General features: G+C 38.4%; 1 protein-coding gene across 1 annotated transcript in view; it reads left to right on the top strand.

Annotated features, from left to right (window-relative positions):
- Positions 1-25552, top strand: part of LOC121343185 (pinopsin-like) — a 64862-nt gene that overhangs the window by 16398 nt on the left and 22912 nt on the right. Inside the window, exon 2 of the mRNA XM_041418142.1 lies at positions 9243-9568. Coding sequence (XP_041274076.1) covers positions 9243-9568 — 326 coding nt within the window. The remainder of the gene's footprint in view (positions 1-9242; positions 9569-25552) is intronic.

The raw sequence follows: 25552 nt of genomic DNA, 5'->3' as shown, positions 1-25552 counted from the left end.
TCATTTTCATGTGTGGAGTGTTTTATTTCTGTAGAGAACTATCAGAAATGCTTTCATTTCTTAAAAGCATTGAAAACAGTACTGAATCACTGATCAAATTAGTTTTGTATAACTCAATAATGTATTTATGTAATTCCATTAAGTAGCACAACTTGTGATTAAGCTCAAAACTTGAAATTTGAGGTATTAAGAGGCTTCATTTGAAGAGAGCTGTTTCTTACTGCTGTTCTGTGTTTAAGTCCTTGGGCAAGCACAATGAAAGGTGTCATCCAGAAGAAACAAGAGAAGAATACTTCAGCACAGTATTCCCAGTATTCCCAACTTGGGGTGTACCTCCATCTTCCCTCCTCCATCTTATTGTGCCACAGAGCTTTTTAGCATATTCTCCAGCTAATGGAACAGCAGATTTAGCAGATGAAAAATGAGGGACTAGAAAGAAAGGGAACATAGCTATGTTAGGATGCATAACATTTCTAAGAGACATACCTATTGCTCCTGTTAGGTGTTTACCAACAGAGGATTTTTAAGTGGAGACCAGAGCATGCCTCTTCCACCTCTACCAATGTCCTTCCAGCATGGTGCTCTTCCTTGCTTGCTGCCTCTTGGAGTTCACTGTTCACCACTGCACGGTGGCCTGACTTCAAAAGGAAAGGTGCAACTTTTGGTGGGTCCCAGCCTGCCAGCTGCTGGTTCACATTCCTCTTGCATTTCCAGCTGCATGATGTCCTTCCCAGGTGTCCTGGCTGTGGAGAGGGGGCTCAGTTCAGCACTGTTTGGATGTGGCCAGGCTGCTATTCCATAACACTCACATCATCATTGCAGGCATGGTTTTGAGGGAAAGAAAAGGTGAGTGCACCTCTGGAAGTGTGTCATTTTGTCTCACTCTTCACTGAGGGGATTGCTGGGATCAGCTGTTTGGACCCTGTTCTCTGTCACCACTGCCTGTCCCCTTCCCAGTTCCTCCAAGACATGGTTCTGAAAAAGTGGCAGCCTTGGCTCCAAGACATTTGGCTGAAAAGCAGCACCAGTGCAGGAAGCATCTGTGGGAAACAGAGGAGTGGAGGGTAGCCTGGTCCCAGCCAAGCTGAGCCAAAAGGAGCAGAGTGGAGCAGGTGGAGCAGGGTGGGACAGTTCAAAGTGGCCATGCTGCATGGAATTGAACCAGTGGAGCACAGTGATATGGAAAAAAATCAGGCATCACAGCACAGATTATCCAGCTTTTGGGGCATTTGTCCATGATGGTTTTCATTGTCTCAGGCTTGGGAACAGGAGTGCTGACTGCAGGAAGTGCCCAACAGCTTTTCTTCATCTGGAGAAACCATGTGGTGCTGGACATGGGAGCAGCCACCACCCTGACTTTGTCCTGGTGACCACACAGAACTAAGCTAAGGTAACAAACAGCTCCTTGTGTGTAAAGCGCCTTCTCTTTTTGTATACTTTTATTATTAACATTGCTGCTATTACTGTACTTTTCTTATTCCATTGCTGTCTGCTTTCAATAAATTATTATCTTAACCTATAGTCCCTGCCTTTGTCTCTCTCTTGCAAGAAGGGTGGGGGGAAGAGGAGTGGCTTATTTAGAGATTAATTTCTTGCTGGTGTTAATCACCACACCAGGATATTATGTGAAAACTGCCCCCCAGGAGTGGGTATGACATACACACACATATTTAAATGGAGTCTTGTGAATGTATGAAGCATCATCATTTTCTCTTCATTTGGCAACACATTTAAGCAGCAATGGTGAGAGTTGCTGTTAGTTAACCTCTGCCACTGGCAGGCTCCTCTGGAGAAATTAGAGGATTCTGTAGATGCCATGTGGGAACTTAGTATCCCCTTGCTTTCCCCTCTGCATTTTGTACATGGCTGGCAGATGGTCAGATGCACCCCCAAGGGTGCTCAGCTTGTACTATCCTGCAGTGGGGCTCAGCAGCAGAACAGCCAGGTACACCCTGGTTCCATGCCTTGTACCAGGCTCTCAGCTGCATTTTGCCCTGTCTTTGTATCAGGAGCTGAGTTTGGGCTGGATGTGGGCTGCAGTGGCACTGGGGCATGTGTGGACTTGCTGTGGCATTACTGTAGTGGTTTTTGGTTCACCAGTCTGAGTTTTCTGGACAATGCATCAATTAGTGTGGTGGGTTTAGTGATGGCCAAATTCCAGTGGATCCACTAGAATTATTTACTGATTTCCTGCTGTAACAGCGAGTCAGATGCCCGGGAAAGGAAAATCTCTTTCCAGTGTTAAAGTCCCTCCCATGCCTTGCAGATTTCCCACAGCTGCTTTCATGAGCCATGCCAACTTATTGGGGTGCTATTTTAAGGATAAGCTGTTCTAGCATAAAAACAAAAGTTCTTTTATCTCTGGGAACACAGGATTTCTTCTTCTATTCTTGGGGCACTGTTTCTCATCTCTTCATCTCTCTCTGTTCAAGCTTCTCACTGAAGTCACAGCTACTGCAACATTATTTCAGCACTGGTTCTTCTGCTCTACTACAGCTGTAGTTAGAACATCCCCCCAATGCATTCCATGAATTACTGGGAAAAACAAAGTCTTCTTATACATCAATTATATCTTCACAATTCGTAAAAGAATTTCAGCCCAAGACTAAGGCATCTCCTCAATCCCCTCCCATCTAGCATTTGACTCCTTCTTCACTGACCTCAGTGTCCCATATTGTTTCCTCTACGTGTCTTCACCCTTTCCTTTTCCTGATTTGGGAGAGAATTGGTGTTTGCAGGTTCATTTGTTCCCAAGCTTTATCAATTTAAACAGTTTTTATAGACTTCTGCAGCACTGAAAAGTTGATCTTGTCCAGGCTCTGCAGTCAAGGTATCGCTGTGTTTTTCACTGCTGATCCTGTGGTCCCTGCTGGCACTGTGCAAGCCATGCTGGCTGCCAGCCCCACATCTTCCCTTCATGTGGGGTGCTGGGAAAAAGAAAAAAAACCCCTGCTACTGCTGCTTTTGTCCTTTTGTCCTCAGGCCAATTTTGGCCATGCAGTCCCAGCCATGTGACTGGACCAGGCCGATGGTGACCATTCCTGATCCTGGCTGCTCCTGGCCTTGGGGCCACCCCCAGTGCTGGCCATGGGACCACTCCCAGCGCTGGTCCCAGAGTAAACAAAGTTCATTTGTGAGCCATGCCAAGATAGCCATGGCCGCACAGCGCTGCTCCAGCCGTGCTGATTTTGGCTGAGCAGTCCTGGCCTCATGGCTGCTCCCAGTGCCGGCCACAGGGCCACTCCTGGTGCTGGTCCTGGCCACATGGTTGCTCGTGGTGTTGGGATAGTCCCAGTGACATGGCCCGGCATGGCAGCAGCAGAAATCTCAGCTGAGCCACGCACTGACCTGGCCATGTGGGGCTGGCCCAGCCAGCGCCACAGCAGAGCCCAGCCAGGCCCTGCAGGCCAGCACCCAGTTACCTGCTCAAAGGCTGGAAGCCAGAGAACTTTTTCCCAGGCCTTGGTTGCTCTTAAATGTGCTTTTCCACAGAGGTGTGTTCAACTCTTTTAAGTGATTTAACCAGGTGTCAATTTTCAAAACTAGCCAGCTGATCGGCTCTGCCAGATCCCCACAGGGAACCACCCCCATAACCTGTTGACTTTCCCCCCCAATTGAAAACCAGACTTCATTAAACCACAATAGTTACTGAGGTAGGTACAGAGGATGCAGGGAGGGAAAGGTGTTGTAAAGGCCTGAAGACATTACAGCAGAAGAGTGAAAACAGCTTGTGCATGTAACAGAGAATTCTGTTTCCAGTAGTGAAAGGTATTGACTCAGCCAAGCCTGAAGGATGGTGTGCTGATAATAACAGTATTATTACTCATGGGTGGAGGGTCCTGCACCCACTGAGAGGAGCATGACCTCAAGGAAATGCCAGCAGGGAGCAGCAGTCTTGCCTCAGACATAGAAGACTTGTACGGGCAGGATTTGTAAGCAGTGGAGGATTTCTGATAGCTGGAGTCTCTTGTTCTCTCTGATGCACAAAAGAAATTCTACACAAGACCTCTTAAGCATAGACCCTGTGGGTATGAGAGTGCAAGTGAATGAAAGCTATGAGACAATGCCTGTGAGTGGGTAAAATCAACCTTCATGGAGTCTGGGTGTGGAAAATCTACCTTGGGTTTTTGCAAACATTTGGATTTAGTTTTTCTCCATTAATTTCTTGTTAAAGAAGGTGCTATTGTATCCCTCCATTCTCAGGCTGCCTAAGGTTACCAGTGTTTTCTTTTCATTGCCCCTGGTCCTGAACTGGAACATAGTGCAGGATATCCCTTTCAACATACAACAAGGACTGCTGCAGGAAGCCCCAGGACTCTAACCATGACTCTAATGATCTACAGGCCATTTAAGAGGGCAAATATGTCTAAGTTAATAGTCAAAACGTTGATCCAGCGTAGGCTGAATTCCTGGGATTTTCAGTTTTTCGTAGCCTCCAGACCACAGGTGAGCTGCATCCCCTTTCCAATTACTACATCAGTGAGCTGCATAAACCATCAAAAATGAGTAAGAAAATGTAACGCTATTAACTAGAACCCATGGGAACAAAATGTAATGATTTGCTGTGCCTTTCACAACATACTCACTGCTGTGCTGCCAGGGAGAAATGTACAGATCCTTAAATAAAAGTAAATAATAGATAATGTCTCAGATAATAGCCTTATAAATAGATGTCTGTCCTGGTTTATGATTTGAAATTTAATTTCTTACACTCTAGTCACTGCACCTAATTGCCATGTAGCAAGGTTTATGCTCCATACCTAGCTAGTCTCAAAGTCACTTATTTCCATGGTTAACTTTTGAATAATTATCTATTCCTGTAATGCAAATCTGCATACAGGAATTTTTGACATTTTTCAGTACTCTTCAGTGAGAATCTCATTTTTGTTCCTGTATGTCCATGAAATGTTGGGGGAGCAAATTACATTTCTCAGTGTGATTGACTCCTGTGGAGTTATTTGTCTAGGTACCAGCTTGAGGCTCTAAATATTTGTTGGAAGCAAATTCCATTTGGATTTGCAATTTGTGGACCTAATTCTGTTGCAGTTCTAGAAAAAATTATTCATTTGAAATTAATATACACAGTCTGCACAGTCATAAATGTTACTACTCAATAAATTAAACATTGGCATAAAGAATTATAATTATTTTCTCCTTTTTATAGCTTACATTAATTTTTTAAAATTTGTTTTTTGGTTAATAAGGCTATTGAGATACTTGCACTCAAGTCTTTTCTACAGAGACAATCCTAAAGTATTTAATTGTTTTGTGTTTTTAAGCTGAGACTTTCACTGGTTCCTCCGACTGCAACAGATAGTGCATCAAATAGAATACCAGATAGCTGCAGGATTTCTAACAAAGGTCACAACAGTTAAATGCACCTGGCATTAAGAAAACTCTGTATGCAAAGCTAGGAAGCATAATGAAAACTGGGAGGCTTTATTCCACTTTAGCCAAAACAGATTACAAGAAGGGTGTGAAGAGGGGCTGAGGAAACTACAAACCTGTTAGTCTAAAATCAGTACCTGGAAAAATTATGGAGAGGATGACACTGGGTGCTAAAGAAAAGCATGTAGAGGACAAGGCAGTCATCAGTTTTCTGCTGGAAGCTCATTCACTGCAAGCTGACAGGTCATGTACACCTGATCCTCATATTTTATTTCCAGATATTGTTAAATTAAGTACTGAACACAAAACCTGGTTTTGCCTTTTTTATGAAATAATGTTGTTTCAGACCAACACATGAGTATCTGTTATAATTGATGAAAGGATGTATTGTAGTGGTGAAAGGATGTATTGTAGTGGTGTATTTCTAGAATTCAGTTAATGAACTAATAAAAGAGTGAGATTTGAAAAAAAAAACCTGTTTGGTTGGGTTTTTTGATCATTAAAAAGCTGAGGATATTCTTAGCAATCAGGGACGTTGGAACTGCTCTGTCCCAACATTGCAACAAGGTTACTCTTGATGTGGTTTTGTTTTGATCAGTCTTGGCTTCTGTGTTAAGGTGAAATGCTCTCCATCAGCAAGGTTGGATGGAGGATTGGAGCTGCACAGAGTAAACTCAGAGAGGGTTGCAGTGGCCTCTGTTGTTCCTGTTTCTTCCTCACCTGGGTAATTGGTGTTTTAATTACTCACACCCAATTCAAACAAATGTATCTCACTGTTGGAAAAAGCTACCTGTACTTGTTAATTTTTTATTTTGATTTTGGATTTTTATTTTATATTTTTATCTTTCAAAGCACCAGTTCTTTCAAAGTAATTCTAATTTTTCTGAAAAATTACCTGGACTTACTAAGTTTAAACCACATAAAGAATGTTGAATTCTTTTATCTCTTATGAACTACCTCTTCAGTGCAGTCCTCATTTTCCCTTGTCTTGAAAGTAATAGAATTCAGTGGGTAGTGGTATTAACTGTAGTGCTGTTAAAAAATTCAGACCTTGAAGTCTTACTGTGCCAAACTCAAAAATAATGGATTTTTTTCCTGAACTTTTGTGGTCTGGGATTCCATAAATTACAATGTTTGTCCTCCAGAGAAAAGTGTAGTTTGTGTCATGTCAGTGGGACTCAATAGTAAGGTGAGTGAAGATGAATTGACTCCTGCCAAGATGTGCAATTAAATGCCATGAATTTTTTTCTATATAAAGAAGAAAATGATTTTCTGTAATTTAAAGTCAACTTTTGTGTGTTTGTCTGATTGCTAATATTTGATTTATTCTTGACTGACATTACTATGATCCTAATTTAATATCTGAACATTAATTCTCTGCTGGTATAAGACAGAACTGTTCTGTGTCTGAAAACAAGTAATCCTGCATTCATGGTCAGTTGTCTTCAGAGCTGTGCCATAGAGCCATCCATCATAAATACCAGTGTGAGAAAAGCTAAGCATCTTCCTTTGGCAATAGGTGAAGATAAGAGGAAGTGTAAATGATACCATAAATCATGACAATAAACACCAGAAGAAGTTGTTGGGCAGTAGCACGGCCACAGAGATGAGCAGGCAGAGCTGGCAGCCAGGCTGAACCTGAGAGCCCAGCAGTGAAAGCAGAAATCCAGGAAGCAGGGCCCAGAGCTAGGGGAATCTGAACATCCTGTCTAGGTTTTCTAGGCAGCCTCACACATGCAGGAATGTAGGATATGCTCAACAAAAGTACAGCTCACTTGCTATCTCATCAAAGTAGGGAAAATGCAGTCTCAATTGCCATCAAAGATACAGCAAGAACAATAGATCCTTGCTGTAGAGCTCCCTGCTGGGAAGGGAGAGATTTCCTGTTCCTGAGACAGTTTGCTGTTAGTCCATTGTCTAATTGTCTAGATTGTCTAGTCTAAAGAACAGAAATAGATCTGTAACACCTGATGGAGGCCTAAGTTTCAAATACAAAATCTGGATTTTTGCCTTAGGTGCCTACATGAGCTAAATGGTTTTGATAGAGAGGAGCTTTTTAGTCAAGCAGATGGCAAGCAGCAATGCTAAGAAAGTGAAGATAATTAAGTGTGGGCTGGGAGCATGAAGAGAGCAGTAGAGTCCAAGGGCTTTCAAGAGCAGTGTTTTGTAGGAAATCAGATTAGGTGAGGGATGATGAGAAAGTCTCCCTGTCTCTAAAGCAGCCTAGCCTTAAAGCAAGTTTATAAGTCACTTGAATTTAGTGGAGCTATTACAGCTGTAAATGTATCTACTCTTTAGGACTGACTTTCCAGTAATGTGCGGAAAATAATTTAGTAGACTCTTGTAACAAGAAAGACATTTTCTTCTTCAAAAGTTGTCTTCTCCTCACACCCTTTTGCTCTCTTTCCCTCTGAGAAATAAGGCATCCTGTTGCAGCAAGCAGTGATTGCATTTCCTATGTGTCTTTTGCCGTATCCAGCTCTACACTAAGTAACTGCAAATTGTTGTCAGGATGCCAGAAATAGCTGTGCCTGCATCCAGTTAACTCAGAAATGAGTCACTGAATTGTAAGAAAAAGTGGAGTAAAATGCTGTGCCTGGGAAAAATATCCCACTGTGCCCTGTGTGGGTCTGTGTGTGGGTTTTTCCCCTACGTAAAGGATAGAGTAGTGCTATTCCCAAGAGAAGTCTCTGACTCACCTCTATTCCTTGCCTGGGAAGGAGCTATAGGAGAAGCTGACAGTTAAATGGGAGAAATGGATTACAGCTATGGATTCCCCTGAAGAACACCTTTTCTTTTAACCCATTTGCTGGGAATAGGTACCACTGAAAAGCAGAGGATTTTGGCAGGCTATATATCTCAGTGCTGCTGTATAGTTGGCTGTTGCTAATAGCAAAGATCAAGAAAAAACTCGGAAAGAGCTGGACTGACATTGATCTATTCAGGTTTTTCTTCTTACAGGAGAAAAAGGAAGGGGACTGGAAAGGATATTGAAAAATATGGTTTTAAAATATTGTTTTAAAGCTCTTCAAACAAGTTCCTTCTGTCATAAATCCTGGAAATGGCATCCAGTGTTTTGTCACCAAGAATTTCAAAGAAGCTGCAAGGAGAACAAAACCATGGGAAATAACAAAACCCTTCCCACTGTGTCATGACTAAGAGCCTACCATGGAAAACCATACAGTTTTGAAGGGGGGGTTGGGTCCCAAACCTTGCAAAAAAGAATGGAAATATCATACAACCAGAATTTTAAAGCCTTCCTCAGCAAGATATAAAGGGTTTATGACACCTAGGGCTTAATATTAATCTAAATCACTTCTAAATCTGATTGTATAATATATATGTAAATAAAGTTGCAACTTGCCATATGCCAGTCATGATGTGGTTGTCTGTTTTTCCATATATGAATAGTCAGAACTGAAGGTTCTTTTTTCTTTTTTTTTTCTTTTTTTTTTTCCCTGTAGAAGTCAATACGCTATTTGAAAATGCTCATGGATTTTAAAAATTGAATGGTTCTTATCAAGGGAATCTTTCACCATTTTATTAGCTCAGATAGAAAATGGATTTCCCCTGAGTAATACTAAAACAGATAAAGCTGAAAACCTGACTAAAAGATGAATATCTATCAAGTATACAAATCTTCCAGTGTAAAATAAATCTGAGTTAAACAGAATTTGACAGGACAGACAGAGCAACCAGGAGCAGTGAGTATATTACATAGAGAATAATGGAAATAGTTTTCACTGTTGCTTCAAATATATAATAACCAAAAAAATCATCTGCTTTCTCGGGATTTGAAATGGATACATGCAAAACAGTGGAAGTAAGCATTTCTATTGCTTGGTTCATTGCAGGTGTTGTGTCCCTGATCTCCCTGGCTGTGCTGTCCTATGAGCGCTACAGCACGCTCACCCTGTGCCACAAGCGCAGCGATGATTTCCGCAAGGCTCTGCTAGCAGTCGGTGGTTCTTGGATTTATTCCTTGGTCTGGACCGTGCCACCTCTGCTTGGTTGGAGCAGTTATGGACTAGAAGGCGCAGGCACAAGCTGTTCAGTACGCTGGTCCTCAGAGTCGGCTGAGTCCACGTCCTACATCGTCTGTCTCTTCATCTTCTGCTTGGCTGTCCCCGTGATGGTCATGGTGTACTGCTACGGGCGCCTCCTGTACGCGGTCAAACAGGTAAGCAGCTGCCTGCTCTCACAGTGCAGACTGCTCTCAGGCACGTTCTGCATTTCTGTTTCATCTAATTTGGAAGTTCTGATGGTAGAGAGCAAATCAGTAAGCCAAAATGAAATTGAAAAAAATGCAGAAATCCTCAAGGAAGGAGCATGAGGTCTTCAGCAATCTTAATTCTCCTGTATTCTCATTAATACAGATTTTATGAAAGATCATCTTTTCAAGGAATTAGAAGTCAATAACATCATTGAATAAGTTATGTTAATAGCAAATGCCATTTAACAGCATTAAAACACCACTCCACCACTATTTCTTGCCATTTATCACACTTGAAAATCCTTAGGAATTACATTTTTCTTTAAAGTTATGGATTTTTTTTTCAGGCTGGCTTTATCTGGATGGTTGCGTCTGATCAAAGGGGCAAAAATTTCTCCCTCGCAAAATTTATTCACATGTATTTTATTCATGCACATTCTACAGCACAAAGGAAGGAAATTGAGGATGGTTTATTTTTCCTTGTACAATCATGGGATTTTTTTTTTCGGTTTTTGGCTTGTGATGCTTCTCTGTGACTCTACTCTTTCATTCCCTCTGGAAAAATGTTCTTTCTGAAGTCACTGTCAGTTGTTTACACTTTGAAAAGTGGGCTCCCAAATGTAGAATTACAGAGATTAGCATTGTGATCACTGTAGCACAAAAGACACAATGTGATTAAAATCCTCCACTGAGGGGCCCAGAGAACTCATGTGAACCAGCCTAATGAAAATTAGGAAAACTTTCAAAAAGAGATCTCTTCAGCCCGCATTATCTCCTACTTACATGCAAAAATCCTGCCCAAGGACAAGAAGAGTCCCAGAAGGATGTTTCAAGAAAAGTTTTCAGTTTAGTTTTATTAAAGACTCATCTCATTGTCAGTCTTCTTTCATTGAAAGCCATGCTTGAACAAAGCTTGGAACTTTTTGTGAAAAGTAGCTAGGACATGGAAAACAAAAAAAAAAAAGACTGTAAGCAGAGCACAAAGACTTAAATAGAGTAAGAGAAAATTCTTACTCTGCAAGAGACTTTGTGTTGAAGTGGGCAAAGGGCCAATGTTTTATGGAGTTCTGGAGCAGATGGGCTTACAATGTGACCTGATTGTCCTATTGTGTGATGGCTTTCCTTTTGTTTTTTTTTTCCTGCCATTATTCCAGACTACGAGTTTGTCTTTGAAAAACAAAAAAGAAAGAAAACAGAAAAAATATTTAGGGAAAATTTAAAGACTAAATGATGCAGAAGTTGGCCTTACCAGTATGTCTGGTCCTCCCTCCTATCATGCACCTGTTCTTGCTTAATTCCTCCAAAACATCTAGTTTTAACTAGTGACCAAAATTTGAGTACAGATAGTGGAATTACCCAACTATTTCCCCTTACAGCAATTTTTTTTTGTTTCTTTTGAAAAGTGACACACTATTTCTGACTTCCAGATATCATAGGAGACCCAGATAACCTTTTATTGTCCCATCTCCTGACTTTTATGAGTCTTGTCATCTTGTTGGGGAAGTGGGAAAGTCACAGTTACACAGTAGAAAGCTGTCTATTCATCTTTCTTACTCTTCTTCCAGATTTCAAAGTACCAAATTTAGCAGAGGAAAAGTGCTTCCATCTCTTATGTCAAAAGTAATGACCCAGAGTGAAGTTATAAAGGAATATACCTGGTTATAAAGGAATCTAATTTTTCAAATCTGTATGGTGAAATTTTGACTCTAAGTTATTTTTTAAAGATTTGGGTATAAACAGCAGTGGTGGTTTTGAAATCCTCTGTGCCCACACAGAAAATCTAAGAGAAAAAGGAATGAAGAGAGGTAAATTTTTATAATTTCTGAATCCTTATTCTTGATTTATATCTGTACTATTTGGAACAGTTAAACAACATCTGTAAAAGCATTTATTGTAACACAATTCATTAAAGTAGTCAGGAAAGGACAACAAAGTAGAAGGACCATGCCTGTGAATGTTTCCAGTTTTCCATCTCTTTTGGAAATGATCATTTGGAGGAAGAGAGCACATTAGGGCAGAATGCTTAGTGATTTAAACTGTAAAAAATCTTCACATAATGCAAAGAATAGGATGGGAATGTAATTATTGTCCCATCATTCCTTCATGTGCTTCATAATACTATCTGTAGAAAAACTTGATTTTCTGAAAGTTCATACTTGATGGCACTGAAGTTACAATTTATGTTGAGAAAACTGATAAAGCAATTAGGCACCATTAAATCTTAACTTCTTAGAACCCTAAATAAAATCAGATTTGTAATTATAGAAGCAATGTTCAACATTTTTCTTGTTGTTTAATTAAAAAAATAAGTCCTAAGAAACGTAATTCAAGTGAAGATGATGTAGACCTGGTTGTATGGTTCCTGTAGATCATCCCTTTCAAATGTGATTAAGTACGTTTGGGATTTGACTTGATTTCAGGTATGTTTGACCCTTGCTGAATCTAAGCCTAAACAGACAGATTTACTCATTAGAAAGCCATATCTTATTATTCTTTACCATATGCACATACATTTTATTTCTTTTCTTTGGATCTTCATATACCCTTCCCCTCCTAGTTTCTGATGGCATAGAAGGAAAATGATAAATAGTTTTGCCTTTAATTTTTAAACCTTGCCATAAATATATAGCAATGACATCTCATTCAAAAGAAAAAGAGATTTAGTTTGCAAATTAATTAATTAATAGATGTCTTCTGTCACATCGTCATGAAGAAAAGGGAACTTAATAAAATAGAAGTCACAGGTTGAGAGAATTGTAATAAACTTACAAAATATAATGAAAGGCATTGGCTAGATTATCAACTGCTATCACAAAAAAAAAAAAAAAATAAATATTTCCAAATTTTCTGTAAGCATTCAGCAAGCACCTAGCAGTAAATTTTCAACAGCTGCTTATTGGGAAGTTGTTTGACCTTTGCCAAATTCTTCATGTGCAAGCCACTCTACAGCCAGAGCTCAAAGCTGGCAACAGACCACTTTTTGGATTCTGTGATAAGAGGAATATTTTGTCATAACAGACACTGTTTTTTTATTGTTTGATTCTATGGTATTTGCCATAAGAATGGACTTTAAGAGAGCAATTTGCATTCCTGTGTAACACTGTAGTTTTTTCAGAATTTCTAGATCATATCTCCAGTAGAAAAGCTGTCTACTTTTTGTTGTTTCAAAGTAGAGGAGCACTGAAAGACATTAGACTGCATATAGTATGTATCTGTGATCAGTGATCAGTTCTTTGAGGTTCTGATTATTTTCAAGTCTTCTTGGCTTCTAAAGGTGATCAAAGTTATTAGAATTCTGTAGGTGAACTGATATCTGGAATAAAATAGTCATGGAATACTTGGGGGGAAAAAAAGCCGTGTCTCAATGTTTCTTAATAAGTTATTAAATTCCGTTGAATATGTAATTTATTTAGACTCAGATTGCAATCTGTAGATGGTATTATATACATAAGAAATCCTTGTATATCAACATTTTCTGTTTAATTTTTTTTTTATAATTTCTGTAAGCACCCTCATCTTCAGAGCCCATGAGTCCCACTGCTTCTTTTCTCCTTTACCCTCACACCATTCTTTACGTAGCTAGATCTCTTCCTTCCTTCCTTCCTTCCTTCCTTCCTTCCTTCCTTCTCCATACATTTCTTCCTTTGTTGGTTTGAAGATGCTGTGAATATACACTGATTTTCCAAGGCTTCGCAAAGCTTATACTACTATTCCTATTGTACTGAGAAGAAATTTTCAGATATTATCTGTGAGAATTCAAGGCATTTTACAATTCTATCTAGCCTATTTTTTATTCCATGTTCCCTCTGTACTCAGTAAAGAAAGAAAATCACATCAAGGAGATTATTCTCAAAACCAGCAAATTTTTTTTCAGCTGCTGGTACCTGAGTAGCATTAAAAGAAGTAAATTATATTATAACAAAACAAAGAAATAGTTTCACCTTTAAAAAAGTGTGTGGTGTATCGATAATTATATGTTTAATGGTACGTGTTTTCAATTATTTTCAAAAAAATGCTACAGTAGTTAAATTATTATGCCATTATGTCATTGTTATTTAATGCCAGGTCATAACATAAAGTACAAACATAGCATAACTTTTGAAGCAAAATCTGTAGCATTCTGACACTAACTTCTGACATTCATACTTTTATAAACAGCAATTTTCAGATGCCAGTATTTCATGTTTCAGTTATATCCTTACATTTTTGTTCAAGAATATTTCAGTGAAGACAGTGTTGATTATTCCTGTTAGCTGATATTTTTTTCATTTTATTTTATTGGGAAACCTGTTTGAATAAAAAGTTGCTTTCATTAGCTAGGAAGAAGATTTACTAGCATGCTTAATTTTTAAAGTGGTTAATTAGTCTTGTATTCTTTTGTAACTATTAGAGTTTTCCCAGGAGTCAAAGTGATTATTAGGTAGCTATCATGAAAACACTGTAAGTATAGTATTGATTTTTTGAGTTTTCTGCTTTCAGCTGCAAAAAATATTTCAGTTTTGTGCACTACATTTATACCAGTTTTTATTAAAGGATTCTGTCTCAAGGGAATGAAGTTCAGTGTTTTCTGTAACAGTGGAGAAAAATCCTGAGAAATAAAGGAGAAAGCTCACATATTTTCTTCGTGTATAGCTGCAAGGCTTATAAGTTCACCATCTCAGCTTTTGGGAGAGTAAAGGTATGGTGAATCAATCCTACATAAAATACCTTTCAAAATCTTTAAGGACATCAATAGCTGTGCTTGCACAGACACTTCTAGCTCATGGGTGACAGGTATACTCACTCACGGCTGTTCTCAGCATTTCTGATTAAAGAGTGTCGACTGAATGTTATAGCATGTCATCAGACTGATCTTTGAGGTCTGATCATGCTGGAAGGGAAGCAGACATGAGAAAAGATTATGATCTTCTTTCCCCTGTGCTTGCAGAAGCATAAATCATTAGTTAATTGTCTGTGTTTTGCAGAGAAGCAGTGATAAAACTTTAGTGTAAATCAGGCACTGTGCAAATTCATTGTAAATCAATTTAATGGCTGGTCAGAAAATAGGAATTCATTTGTTTGCCACTTTTCATACTTTAGATAAACTAGGGAGAAAATAAGTCTGTCATAATCTTTAATAACAAGCTAATAGAAATTTAAGACCTGATCCATTAATCTCTGGATGCATTATGTCCACAAAAAAATAGCCTGTGGTTTCATGAGTTTACAGCAAATGATATATATCAATACCAAGCACTCATAACAAATCAGTTCAGGATATGATACAGTAAAGCCTTTTCCTGATAAGAAAAAGCATGAGGTTTTTTTTTTTTTGTTTTTTTTTTTTTTTTTTTTAGTTTTTCTTTTTTTTTTTTTTTTTTTTTTTTCCTTTTTCCTCACCACTTATAAAACTGGAAAGGTTAAATGTACAGAAGGGTGTTTAGCACTGTAAAACATGCAGAGTTTTGTATTTACATGTCAACATGCAAGAACTTAGCTACACTTACTTACTCTTCTGTAGTTTAACTCCACTTCAGAGACTAACGTGTGACCTCAGGCAAACTCCCTGAGTGAAGACTTGGAGGAAAATTAATTGTCCAATGTGTAGCAGCAATGTGTCATTGTTCCCCAGAGAAACACTTCTGAAGGTCTGTCTGCAGACCAAGGCCACTGCCGTGGCCACAACAGAGAATTGGTGCAATTCTTAATAAAGATCTTAATTAGCCAATGTTTCCTTCAAAGAAATATGCATATGATGTTTCACTCTACTTCTCAAGTTATTTTTTATCTCTTCACTCTCCAACTTTTCTATTTCATAGAGTTTTCATTGTAAGTTAACCACTATCCCATTTGTGGTCTTAGTTTATTCTTTCCTTGTTATTTCAAGGTACAAGACTAAGGAGAGTGAACATTCACTCTTAATTTATAGTGTTTAGGGTCCTGAGGCTTCACTTCCCTGTGTAATTAAGCATCTTTTTTTCCCCCATCGTTCTTCTTTTAAAATGCCTACACCATATGCATCTTAAAAAAGCAAACAATGGTCTCTGGGTTGAGGTGGAGTCACCTGGGCTTACAATGAATGGATGATTATTTGACTTTTAGTAGTACAACTGACATCTGCTGAACAGCTGAATTAATCTCGGATGAGTAGGTGCTAGGGTGCTTTAGGGTATATTCCAGACCTTCTTCTGTACTTGGGAGTGGTAACCTGAATTTAAATAGGAGACCTGTCAACTAAACAGCTTCCAAGGTAATAAAAAATATGTGAGGTGTTTTCTAAGGGAATCACAGCAATATTTGTTTTGTTTCTGACCACTTTCATGGCAGAAGAGGCACAACACTGCAGTTTCAGAAGGCTGCAATATCAATTTTATCTGGTAATATAACACTTCACTTGAAACTGCCCCAAACATGGCAAGATAGATTTCCATTTATCTGAAATCTTGCTACTTATATCTGGCCTATTAAAGATTAAACAAAAACAAAGTTGAATACAACTGACCTGCATAGAAATTAAAAAGGAAGAAATTAATAAATAATCTGAGACTAAATTAAAAACAATCAGATAAACAAAAATCATGCAAACACTCCCATAAAGAATAGAACTTCCCTTACCTGGAGTACACTGAAGTATACACATTTTTTTATTCCCATTAAACTTACTTAAAAATTTGGTTATATGTCTGTAAAACGCTGTATACAAGCTACTGCCTTGCACAGAGAATAGAATGAATATAGCCACTAGTTCCTGGTTGCAGCTATCCCTGGTTAAATACCAGTAGCACTCTGCTCTGCTCTGATGCCCTCAGCTGGGCATTTAAAAACACCTATCTCTGGGAATGTTCATTTAACAAATTCACCTTGGATAATTTTTGTACTTTCTCCATTGTTATGGCTTGCAAGCTCAATAGAAGTCCTTAAAGGCCTTACCTGATACTTTTCTCTCTCTCACTCCCTGAGCAACTTCAGGATAAATGTTCAGTTCAGTTGAAATGTCAAGTTGAAAGAATTGACTTTCACATTGCTCTAACCTGGCCTTTCTGCATCAATCTGTAATCTTTCTGAAAAAAATTTGTAACTGTGGTTGGTAATCTGGCCTTGGCCTTTTGTTAATTGCATGCTGCTCCTGGGAGAATTTCCTTTTTGTATGTTTTCTTTCACTATTCCGCAGTGTAAATGCTCTTCTGCCTTGCTTATGCTTCTGTGCTCCAGGATGGTCAAGGCTCAGTAGGTGCTTAGCCATGTCAGCCTGGAACATTTTGGATTTTCTCAATATATAATTAAATGGATTTGCTTTGGTCTCCATTGCTTGCCGAGTAAGTTCAGGATGTTAATTCAGTCTAAATGTCAAGTTAAAAGTAACACAATTCCAGCCTGCTGAATCATCTTGTTAACTCATTCTTCTTTTTACTTTGACCTTTCCCTAGGGAGGTACAGGTATTGTTTGATTAGTTTCAGCCTTTCCAGAAGAATGGTGGAATTTTATATGACTACACCATCTCTGAGGTCATTAAATTCACACTGGACAGGTTTTTACTGGCTCTAACTATATCTATCCCTACTTACTCATTGCACTGTGAAGAATTCTTCTATCCCAAAACTCAGAAATGAAAGTATTGCTCACAAGTGAGCTGAACTTGCAATATCTTTATTTTATAAATCCTGACTTGAAGAGGGTTGGACTTGTTAGTGAACCATTGCTAAAATTATATATATATGTCTGGGCACTAACTAACATCCCCAATGTTGTTATAATAAACATTGTATAAACTTGAATATTGCAAGGTGTACTAGTCATCTATTTGAAAAGAATATAAGAAAAACAGAAAAGGTACAAAAGGGCTAACAAATACTATCAGAGCGACAGAAGTAATCAAAGAGAGATTAAAAGTGCGAGAAATATCCTCAGAAACCAACATTCAGATATGATCATCTTTCAAGTATGGTATTACATTTCAGACACTCAAGGTGAAATCCCAGATTCCAAGATTAACATAATATGATTAATATAATATTATCCAAGCTGGAAAGCATCCTGGTCCATATAGAGTGCCACTGAGAACCCCGTATATATAGGTAGTGTTTCAGAAGCAGAACATGAGCTCTGAATTTCCAAGTACAACTCTATAAGTGAGCAAGTGAGACAGTATTACACTAATTCCTTCCTTCCCCTCTCCTTCCCATTTTCTTTTCATTTGCTCCTCCTTTCCCTCCCTCCCCCACCATTTTTCCCTCCTATTCCATTCTCTTCTGTCCTTGTCTCTCCTCCTCATTCCTGTTAGTCTCAGTCAACAAGAAGCTTGCTCATAACAATTGTTTTCATCTAAATTAAAGCACACATTAAGGTATAGCTACCTCATCATGTTTGCTGACTGAAACATTCTAATGGAACCCCTATATTAGATTACTTTTAGATTGTTCCTGAAAAAAACCTGCAGCTGTGTGAACTGATGCGTTCTTGGATACAGTCAGTGGTCTCACTGGCAGAAGACCAATTTGCTATCTGTTCAGCTGCCACTTTCTCAGAATCTCTGTGGTCGAGATGACCCCGAGGTGTTACAAAGTCTCTTTTTCCCAGCCTGGTGATCGAATAAGGAGCCGGAATTCTTTGGCTCTGGTTTTCAAGGTTGTTTATTTTCTTTTATCTAATACATCCTTTTCCTGATCCACTGAGGTCTGCTTAGCAGGTCAGTTCATGGCACACTGACTGCCCTTGAGATGGTGTGAACATTTTATACTAAGAACTATGTGCACTTTATTTACAATAATTTTCCAATACCTATCACCTATGTTAGACAGTCTGTCTCTACTCTGAACCAATCTAAAAGTGCCAGCATCACACAGAAGATGGTGGCTAAGAAGAAGAACAAGGCATGTCCAAATGCCTCCATCTTGCCTCCTGAACCCCTATTCTAAAAACCCCAAAATCCTACCTTTTCACCGTGTCACAAACTTAACTATTATTTTATTTAAACTCTCGTGACTTGTAACTCTTCACACAAAGTTGGCAATTTGCTCCATGGGTCAAAATCGAAGGCACAGGTGTCTGGCTTTTTGCCAGGGTCTCTGAGTCCTGTGCCAGGGGCTTGAGCCATCCAGGACATCCATAGGGATGTCCTGGGTTCTGACACCACTTTACTCTTTCAGGATTCTAATCACCACCAAAAAAAAAAACCCAAAAAAAAAACCAAAAAAAAAAAAAACCCAAACAAAAAAATCCCCCCAAAAAACCAGAAAAAAACAAAAACAAAAACAAAAAAACCAAAAACAAACCAAAAACAACAACTAAAGAAGAGCAACCATAATTCATAATTCGTAACATTCTAACATTCTTCTGCACCTTTGTCTGTCCCCTTGGAGTATGTGAGAATGCATGGCAAGTAAAATGAACCATTACAGAGTGATAGTGATTATTCTGCTTGTATACAAAATTTGGAACCTGTATTGATTGTTTTCAGTTGTCATCAGTGCTGTGTTATTCATCATGTTCCCCTATAACCCAGAAATCTGTGCTACCTGAAGAAATTATTTATAAAAATGCTACCTTTTGTACAGCAGCAGAGTAACAACAATATAGTTATGTTTGCTATACTGCTCCTCTTCAACAAATGAGAATAAAGTTTCAGGGAAAACCAATATTATTTAGAAATAAAGTTCCAAACCCAAGGTATCTTGTATCCATGTCATCTTCTAAGAGGTTATTTTGGTCTTTTTCTTACTGAAATTGTTTCTTTGCTAGATAAATACTCTTTTACAGGCTCAGACCTGTCAGGATTCAAAACAATTTGTAGTATCAAAGCCAATACAACCTGATGGGCTACTGGTGTTTTTCACTGTTTTCTTCCAGAGTAAGTATGCCTATCAGGAAGATGTGTTTTACTTTTTACATTATTACAGTTCACATATAAAAATGAAAGGGAGCTTGCCAACTAACCAAGTTTTGTGAAGTTGCACATCTTATTTTTAATGTGTAATCTATTTTTCTTCCCTAGCAACAGTATAATTCAGCATCAGTATACTTTACAATTATGTGTCAGCACTATCTGTATTGTGCTCCTTCTGCAGAGAAATGACAGGAATTTGTCTAAGTCTGGTAAAGTTAACACAGCTCATCACTTTTACAAACGCCTGGCTTTCACCTAGAAATGCCAGTAAGCTGCCAGCTGGGCTTTAGTGCTACAAAACTGCCACTTCTTCCTTAAGTGATGATGTTGACTCTATAAAAATCACTGACCTGCCTTTAAGCAAGCTTGGTGAACTTCATTTCAGTGAGGACCGTTGGTAGCCTGTTGCAAAGTCAGCAGGAAATACTCAGTAGAGCCCCACTTCTCAGATGAATGCTTTGTGCTAAAGACAATTTTAACATTTTAGCATTAAAAGGCTTAGTAGTGGCCTGCTAATCCTTGGTAGGATTCATAAGAGAAAAGCCTTCTTTTCTATCCATCAGTCTGGCCATTTACTGCAGAAACATCAGCCAAGGAGGTTTGTTTCTCAATGATCCACTACCTGGACACTTCCAACTACCTCCTTTCTATGGACACCCCATTAAGTCACACTTTGGCAACACCAGACTGGAGGTAGAAGGAGTTTTAAAAAGTTTTTTCTTCCTCTCACTACTCTAAATATGCTTTGAAGTCTTTGTAGTTGAATATTCTGAATCAGAGCTGCCAACATGAGTTGCTCAAAAGTTGCCCAGAATCAACTGTACTCACGTTTGGACAGGTAACGTGGTCTAGAGGATAAAAGGGAAACTAGTTGTGATAAAACTCAAGTTGTTTGCCCATGATATGCCCTTAGCCACTAGGTAAATACTGTGCTAGAGGATTCCCTTTAAGGTGCCCATTTCATAGAGATCTGTGAAATGCTTTCAGCACTTTCATTAATGATATTGGTCTATAATTAAAATTCAGTAAACATCAGGATTGGTCAATGCAAGTGCAGGGTTTTGCACAACAGGAAATCATACAAGATGAAAAAACACAGGCTGGAATCAGTAAAGTCTAAAGGATCTAATTTGAGTATTGAGTCCCAAACAATGTGTGGTTTTGGGAACATGATACCTTTGCAAATAGAATAGATCTTATTGTGGGACAGGTGAACAGAGGTGTGGAACACCTGACCTTGGTTGTTCTCGTTCTGTCTGCTTGTTTTTGTTAAACTGAGATATGCACATTTTGAGAACATATATGTGAACAGTTTTCAAATGTAAAAACACTGCTACTAAAGAGAAGCAGTTGTGACTCGTGCTTGCATACCCTTACACTAATGGAAAGACACAAAGAAACATTTTCTAGAAATTAAGGTCTAGATTAGATGTTACTAAAAGTTTTGTAAGGATATAGGTGTTGAAATCATGGAGAAGGTTGTTCAGGGGTATGAAATATCTTTCTATTAGTCAGTAAATCTCAGGCTGATTGAGGAGTATTTGTCCTGCATTTAGTGCATATGGGGGAAGGGGGAATGATGGACAACACCAAATCCCTTGAGAATCCTTCCAGCCCTCTGGCTGTAAGATTTTAAATGCATTAAAATTCATGGAATTCCTAATATCTATTTGTAAAGATAGTAAAACCACTTCATCACAGTAACAGGAAATGTACGATACTAGAGTATTTTATGACAACATGAAAATGAAATGGTAGGAAAGCAAAGAAATTCAGACCTTTGTCTTCACCAGCTGCTATTTATTTTAATGTGCATCTGACAAAGTAATATAAACTTTCAGAGTGCCAGATTTGTGAATATGTAACAACAGCTATAACCCAAACTTTGCTGACTCTGTCACATTTTGCATTTGTTTTCACATAGAAAATATTTTAGTGTGAGTTTATTGTATTTTGGGATGCATATGTCAGTGTTTCTCTTGCATTAGAAAACATGTACTTTCTTTTCTTTTCAAATGTTATGTCCAACTTCAGAAGATAGAGGAAGGAAAAAAATTGGTTTAATATGGAGTTGAACAATCATGTATGCTGGTAAAAGTATAATTCAGAGACATTTTACTAAAAAAGCCCCATACATATATCTGAGTTTTTTTATACTTCTTTGCTCTATTTTGTAATGATGATGCTGACTCTGCAGGGAAGACATCTAGATGTCTCCACTTTAGGCTATAATTTGGTGTAAAGCTGAAATAAAGAAGAAATGGCATTTATATCCCTCCCTCAGCTATATGTATCTAGAACTTACATGTTTTCAAGCATCACTGCTTCCACAGATCTACGGTCTTCCATCAGAGAGGATACAGGGGATAGAAACTGGAAGTGTCTCAACAAGCTCACCCATTTGAGCATTTGTAAGCATTTAGAAAATTAGAATGTTTTGAGCTATACAAGAAAGCATCTTATTTTTGTTAGTTTTGTTCAAAATTCTAACAAGGAATAGTATCTAAAACACAACTGCCCATCTTTCGTAGCGATTGGAGGCAGCTGCAAGGCCCACAGTGCCAGAGGCACATATCCAGTCAGTCCATCATACTCCCATCACCCATGGGCAAGCTGGGCTTTTTCACATACGTAAGGAAAGGGAGCTGGGCCAAAATTAGCGGTTAAGAAGAGGAAGCTTCAATGATGAAGATCTAACCTGACTGTTTTGAATTCCCTTGTGTTTTCTTTGTCACATTTACCCTAGTCTCTCCTCCTTACTTAATGTAGCTATGTGCTTTTTCTCATAAAGCATTTCCTTCATATTTTAACTGCACCCATTTTCAGCTGTGAACATCTTGAAAGGTTATGAAGAATATGTGGCACCCCATCCATCTAACCACTAGATGGAGAGAATATGCAGCATCCAGAGCCACTTCAAGCAGGGGATATGTACATACATCATAACATCTTAGAAATCAAGGATCCTGTTTGTATGTTTTGTTCTTCAAGTCACTTTCTCTTTCTCCAGCTATTTAAGACAAAAAAATATATCAGTTACTATACTCTGTGTACCGAAATAGTGGGTGCTGTAAACATCTTTTATGTAGCTCACTCTAAACAAGCAATATGGAAACAGGGAACAAAGTGCTTTTTTCATCACGGCTGATACATTATTCCTGGATCTGTATTTGTGCATCTTACACTCATATAACCATGTTTACTTCACTACTTCAGAACTGCACAGTGAAGAAAAGGTTATTTATGAGCAGCATTGTTTGTTGCCACCAGCATCTTACAGTATCAGCTGTAAGTGCTTGTTTTGACATGATCAAGTATTCGATAGTACTACCAAAACCAGACATAAGTAAAATATTCATAATTATGTGAGGGAAGTCTGCCAATCTTTGAACATTTAGTCTGCTATGGTTTCTTGAAATGAACAGAAAGCATCTAGACTTTTTATGCAAAAGCAGTAGAGGAAAAAGCTGAAAAAAGATTATTCTTCTTCCATCATGAACCAGTCAAGTAAGACAACAAAATCAGATATGGCCTCCATTTATTGGTATGAACAAACCTTTACTAAACCTTGCAGTCAAACTAAGCAGTGACTGAAATGTCAGTTTTGATGAGCTTTTGCCTCTCCTATCTCTGTGGATTCTGTCCTCAGGGGAAACAAGGCAAAAAGGAGAAAAAAAGCAACCACACCTCCAAAGTATGTAAAGCTCTAAATAGCTGTAGGAAACATACTCTCCAAGTAATCTATTTCTCAGTGCAAGCTACCCCAGATCCAGATTTATAATAAGGGGGATTAAATACTTAGTTGTTTAAAATAGGCAATCCTGGAAAAAGAGGGTTCACTGGCTTAGAAATAAATGCCTCCTTTGTTAGCAGTTAGGTGGCTCAGTTCAAAATGAGTGAACACTGAAGAGATGTATTGTCCTGTGGAAATGGAGAGTGAAAAGAAACATCTGTTTTGGGTCATCTTAGTATTCAATGGGCCTTGACTCTACAAAGCATTTACAGTTATATATTCAGTGAGCAAACTGAGATTTAAACATGCACATGAGCTTTTTGCTCAGCTGGGGCCACATAATGAGGTAATAGGAACAAATACAGAAGGCAGAAGCCATAAAACCAGACAAGGGGCCATATAGCTAATTATTTTATGTCACTGTTAAATGTAGGAATTTAAGTCCACAGGAAGGATATTTTATCAGATGAAGACTGGTTTTATTGTAAATTTTTGTTATTGAAATGGGAATTAGATGCCTTAATGCCTCAAGGTGAATTGATGCTTTAAATACAAAATTCACAGCTTTGTACAGTGCTCTTAAATCATAACTGCTATTGATGCTAAAATCTTGCCAAGTTCTATGAAAGACTTAAGGAACACTATAATCCTCTTAGATGCAGGATTCTTTTTTCTACTGCTAAAGGGCTTTTAGCAGCAACTTGACTAACACAGTGAACACTTTCCCATATATTAAACAAGGAGCTCATGGTGTTGCTTGCTCTCATCATAGATAATTCATGCTTTATCCTGACCTTCTTTATTCATTGTGTATTTTCTAGCATCAGTATGCATGAGAAGATTAAAGGTGTAAAGGCTCACTATCATTTGGGTTGCATTAACAGTTTGGTTTTAGAAAGAGAAGTCCATTAGATACTCTTAAAAGAACCATAAAAGTCCAACTCTTGCCCTTGCAGGAGTTGCAGCGCCAATAATTGCACCATATGACTGACAGCATTGTCCCAACACTAAGTTTTGGAAATTGAACAAATTCAAGTGCCAGGTGCTGCACATGGGTTGGGGAAATCTCAAAAATTACAGCAGACTGGGAAAAGTCCTTAAGACCATCCCTGCAGAAAAGGAATTCAGGGTTCTCATTGATGAAAATCTGGATGTAAGCTGGCAATGTGCACTCTCAGCCCACAAGGCCCAAATACATCCTGAGCTGCATCAAAAGAGGACTGGACAGCAGGTTGAGGGAGGTGATTTTCCTCCTCTACTCTGCCCTCATGAGAGTCCACCTGGAGTGATGCATCCAGCCCTGGAGTCCTTAACACAAGGAAGATGTGAACTGTATTATAACATTCCTACATGTGTTGCTGCTCTGCAACACAGCTTGCTATTATGAAGGTAGAAGGTGCTGAGATTGCTTTCATAAAATCAAGGCAGTAATTTAGTTTAATATTCCTCTTCTTGAAAAGCTTGCCAACAAATTACATTTTTAACCAATAATTTAATACCCAACTTCTGGTTTGGGTTAGAGTTTTTGTTGTTGTTGTTTGAAAAACTTTTGTAATGGCTTTGACTGACTGAACAACCCAGATGACAATGAAGGAAAGGAAAAATGAAAAGAAAATTAAGGCTGACTTTGATGTATTTTGCATTGAAGAATTTCTGAAGCAGGAAGGGAAAATGTCAGACCTTAATTCCTTCTTGGTTTCTGTGTTCTCTCTTCCAGAGATAGCAAAATATAGAATGTGTATATGCAACATCACTAATAAAGTTGAACTATTCAACAAAGATGAACTGACAGGTGTAAAATTTATTTCCAGGTTTCTTTCTAGGCTACTTTATGCTAAACAACAATATGCTACCATCTGCATAGAAAATGGACCTCACACTTTCCTGCACCTAAAGGAAAAATGTTTTCAATCAATGACAAAAAGTAACATTTTGAAATATGTATATACATTTGTATTTTGCAAAAACATATACACACCACACACTATATGTCTTGCAAATATATATACACGCATTATATACACACATACCCACATATATATTTCCATAATTATATGAAAATTTTTACACCAGAATCATCCAAGTTTGGAGAAGAAAGTTAGGAAAAAGCAAGTTGTGATGCAAGTATTACTCATTACTCTCTTTACCTCATGAATTAAATTAACCACAACCTTTTCTACTCTAAATATTGATACCTTCTTCTGAGTGGATGTGTGACCAGTACACCCTTGGCCCATAAGTCATACTCAGATAAATCCAGAGAGAGCTGAGCAAGGGGCTGCAGTAGGTCAAACTTCTGGCTTTGGAGCACAGGACGGGGCAGGCTGTCCCCTTGGCTAAGGCGCTGCTCAGGGC

Source organism: Onychostruthus taczanowskii, unplaced genomic scaffold (assembly GCF_017590055.1).
Source record: "Onychostruthus taczanowskii isolate IOZ18803 unplaced genomic scaffold, ASM1759005v1 scaffold58, whole genome shotgun sequence".
NCBI lineage: Eukaryota > Metazoa > Chordata > Aves > Passeriformes > Passeridae > Onychostruthus > Onychostruthus taczanowskii.
Note: the sequence above shows the minus strand (reverse complement) of the source record. Positions and strands in the feature narration are given on the sequence as shown.